The 4,318-nt window shown below is 62.5% G+C and overlaps 1 protein-coding gene across 1 annotated transcript; it reads left to right on the top strand.

The window, feature by feature from the left end:
• Positions 1–182: 182 nt before the first annotated feature.
• On the top strand, positions 183–3,440 carry LOC130602074 (ryanodine receptor 1-like; the record flags this gene model as incomplete). The annotated part of the gene is made up of 4 exons (XM_057414621.1): positions 183–278; positions 2,131–2,210; positions 2,806–2,882; positions 3,351–3,440. Coding segments are annotated over exons 1-4 (338 nt in total), but the record flags the coding sequence as incomplete, so codon positions are not given.
• Between the last annotated feature and the right edge of the window lie 878 nt (positions 3,441–4,318).

The raw sequence follows: 4,318 nt of genomic DNA, 5'->3' as shown, positions 1-4,318 counted from the left end.
CCCCACAGCCCCCCCCCCACAGCCCCCCCAGCCCCACACTGCCCCCCCCCACAGCCCCCCCCACTGACCCCTCCCAGCCCCCCCCAGCCCCAAACCCCCCCAGCCCCACTGCCCCCTGCTGCCCCACTGCTCCCCCAGCCCCACAGCTCCCCCCATCCCCCCTGCCCCCCGCCCCCAGGAGAAGGAGATGGAGAAGCAGAAGCTGCGGTACCAGCAGGCGCGGCTGCACACGCGGGGGGCGGCAGAGATGGTTCTGCAAATGATCAGCGCCTGCAAGGGTGGGGCCGTGGGGCGGGGATCTGTGGGGCCTGGGGGGCTCTATGGGGTCTGTGGGGCTGGGGTCTGTGGGGCTGGGCTCTATGGGGGCTCTATGGAGCTGGGCTCTGTGGGGCGGGGATCTGTGGGGCGGGGATCTGTGGGGCTGGGCTGGGCTCTGTGGGGTCTGTGGGGGCTCTATGGGCTCTATGGGGCTGGGCTCTGTGGGGCTGGGCTCTGTGGGGCTCTGTGGGGCTGGGCTCTATGGGCTCTGTGGGGCTGGGCTCTATGGGGCTGGGCTCTGTGGGGCTGGGCTGGGCTGGGCTGGGCTCTGTGGGGTCTATGGGGGCTCTATGGGGCTGGGCTCTGTGGGGCTGGGCTCTGTGGGGCTGGGCTCTATGGGGCTGGGCTCTGTGGGGCTGGGCTCTGTGGGGTCTATGGGGGCTCTATGGGGCTGGGCTCTGTGGGGCTGGGCTCTGTGGGGCTGGGCTCTATGGGGCTGGGCTCTGTGGGGCTGGGCTCTGTGGGGTCTATGGGGGCTCTATGGGGCTGGGCTCTGTGGGGCTGGGCTCTATGGGGCTGGGCTCTGTGGGGTCTGTGGGGCTGGGCTCTGTGGGGCTGGGCTCTGTGGGGTCTATGGGGCTGGGCTCTGTGGGGCTGGGCTGGGCTCTGTGGGGTCTATGGGGCCTGTGGGGGCTCTAATGGGGCTGGGCTCTGTGGGGTCTATGGGGCTGGGCTCTATGGGGCTGGGCTGGGCTCTGTGGGGTCTGTGGGGCTGGGCTCTATGGGGCTGGGCTTTATGGGGTCTATGGGGCTGGGCTCTATGGGGCTGGGCTCTGTGGGGCTGGGCTCTGTGGGGTCTATGGGGGCTCTATGGGGCTGGGCTCTGTGGGGCTGGGCTCTGTGGGGCCTATGGGGGCTCTATGGGGCTGGGCTCTGTGGGGCTGGGCTCTGTGGGGTCTATGGGGCCCGTGGGGTCTATGGGGCCTGTGGGGTCTGTGGGGCTGGGCTGGGGTCTATGGGGCTGGGGTGGGGTCTATGGGGCCCATGGGGGCTCTATGGGGCTGGGCTCTGTGGGGCCTATGGGGCCCGTGGGGTCTGTGGGGCCTATGGGGTCTGTGGGGCCCATGGGGTGTGGCGGGTGTGGGGCTGGGGTGGGCTCTGTGGGGCCTATGGGGCCTGTCGGGTGTGGGGGTCTATGGGGCTGGGGTGGGGTCTGTGGGGCCTATGGGCTCTATGGGGCTGGGGTGGGGGCTGTGGGGCCCATGGGGTGTGGGGGGTGTGGGGTGTGTGGAGTCTATGGGGCTGGGGTGGGGTCTGTGGGGCCTATGGGCTCTATGGGGCTGGGGTGGGGTCTATGGGGCCTATGGGGTGTGGGGGGTGTGTGGGGTCTATGGGGCTGGGGTGGGGGCTGTGGGTCTATGGGGTGTGTGGGGCTGGGGTGTGTGGGGTCTATGGGGTCTATGGGGTGGATGGGATGGGGTCACCATGGGCTGGGGTTATTATGGGATGGGGTCACCATGGGTTGTGGTTATTATGGGATGGGGTCACCATGGGTTGTGGTTATTATGGGATGGGGTCACCATGGGTTGTGGTTATTATGGGATGGGGTCACCATGGGTTGTGGTTATTATGGGCTGGGGTCACCATGGGCTGGGGTTATTATGGGATGGGGTCACCATGGGTTGTGGTTATTATGGGCTGGGGTCACCATGGGCTGGGGTTATTATGGGATGGGGTCACCATGGGTTGTGGTTATTATGGGATGGGGTCACCATGGGTTGTGGTTATTATGGGATGGGGTCACCATGGGTTGTGGTTATTATGGGATGGGGTCACCATGGGTTGGGGTCACTATGGGGCCGTGCCCCACAGGCGAGCGCGGGGCCATGGTTTCCTCCACGCTCAAGCTGGGGATCTCCATCCTCAACGGGGGCAACGCGGACGTGCAGCAGGTACCGGGGTGTTCATGGGTGTTCATACGTGTTCATACGTGTGCCATGTGTGTGCCATGGGTGTTCATACGTGTTCATACGTGTGCCATGTGTGTGCCATGGGTGTTCATACGTGTTCATACGTGTGCCATGTGTGTGCCATGGGTGTTCATACGTGTTCATACATGTGCCATGTGTGTGCCATGGGTGTTCATACGTGTTCATATGTGTTCATACATGTTCATGGGTGTTCAGGGGTGTTCATACGTGTTCATGTGTGCACCATGGGTGTTCATACTTGTGCCGTGTGTGTTCATGTATGTTCCATGTATGTTCCTCACACGTTCCATGTACGTTCCACGTACGTTCCACGTACGTTCCATGTACGTTCCATGTACGTTCCATGTACGTTCCATGTATGTTCCTCACATGTTCCATGTATGTTCCATGTATGTTCCATGTGTGTTCCTCATGTGTTCCTCACGTGTTCCATGCCTGTTCCTCATGTGTTCCATGCATGTTCCTCACGTGTTCTTCACGTGTTCCATGTATGTTCCATGTATGTTCCATGTATGTTCCATGCATGTTCCTCACGTGTTCCACGCGTGCCCCACAGAAAATGCTGGATTACCTGAAGGAGAAGCGCGAGGTCGGCTTCTTCCAGAGCCTCCAGGCCCTGATGCAGACCTGCAGGTGGGGCTGCCCCATAGCGACGCCACCGACCCCATGGCAATGGGGGGGACCCATGGGAACGGGGGGGGGTTGGGATGGGTTTGGGGTCCATGGGGGGGGTCAATGGGGGGGAGGTTGGGGGTCAATGGGGGGGGTTGGGGGTCAATGGGGAGGGGTTGGGGTCAATGGGGGGGGTTGGGGTCAATGGGGGGGGTTGGGATCAATGGGTGGGGGTTGGGGTCAATGGGGGGGGTTGGGGTCAATGGGGGGGTGTTGGGGGTCAATGGGGGGGGTTGGGGTCTATGGGGGGGGTCAATGGGGGGGTCAATGGGGGGTGGGGGGTGGGGGTCAATGGGGGGGTTGGGGGTCAATGGGGGGGGTTGGGGTCAATGGGGGGGGTTGGGGTCAATGGGGGGGGTTGGGGTCAATGGGTGGGGGTTGGGGGTCAGTGGGGGGGGGGGTTGGGTCCCATCCTGCCCCTCCCCCCAGCGTCCTGGACCTCAACGCCTTCGAGCGGCAGAACAAGGCCATGGGGCTGGGCATGGTGTCTGAGGACGGCACCAGTGAGTGGCACCCACAGCACCCACAGCACCCATAGCACCCATAGCACCCATAGCACCCATAGCACCCATAGCACCCACAGCACCCATAGCACCCATAGCACCCATAGCACCCACAGCACCCATAGCACCCATAGCACCCATAGCACCCATAGCACCCATAGCACCCACAGCACCCATAGCACCCATAGCACCCACAGCACCCACAGCACCCATAGCACCCATAGCACCCACAGCACCCATAGAACACACAGCACCCATAGCACCCATAGCACCCATAGCACCCATAGAACACACAGCACCCATAGCATCCATAGCACCCATAGAACACACAGCACCCATAGCACCCATAGCACCCATAGCACACACAGCACCCATAGCACCCACAGCACCCATAGCATCCATAGCACCCATAGAACACACAGCACCCATAGCACCCATAGCACCCAGAGCACCCATAGCACCCACAGCACCCATAGCACCCATAGAACACACAGCACCCATAGCACCCATAGAACACACAGCACCCACAGCACCCATAGAACACACAGCACCCATAGCACCCATAGCACCCATAGCACCCACAGCACCCATAGCACCCATAGAACACAGAGCACCCATAGCACCCATAGCACCCATAGCACCCATAGAACACACAGCACCCATAGCACCCATAGCACCCATAGAACACACAGCACCCATAGCACCCATAGAACACACAGTACCCACAGCACCCACAGCACCCACAGCACCCATAGCACCCATAGGAACCCACAGCACCCACAGCACCCATAGCACCCATAGGAACCCACAGCACCCACAGCACCCATGAGACCCCCACACCCCACAGCTCCCTATGGGACCCAGGGGGCCAAGGGGTGGAACTGGGGGTCCCCA

The sequence above is a fragment of the Pezoporus wallicus genome, unplaced genomic scaffold (genome assembly GCF_028554395.1).
Source record: "Pezoporus wallicus isolate ANWC-B61680 ecotype Strahan unplaced genomic scaffold, APGP_CSIRO_Pwel_v1 contig_14585, whole genome shotgun sequence".
NCBI lineage: Eukaryota > Metazoa > Chordata > Aves > Psittaciformes > Psittacidae > Pezoporus > Pezoporus wallicus.
Note: the sequence above shows the minus strand (reverse complement) of the source record. Positions and strands in the feature narration are given on the sequence as shown.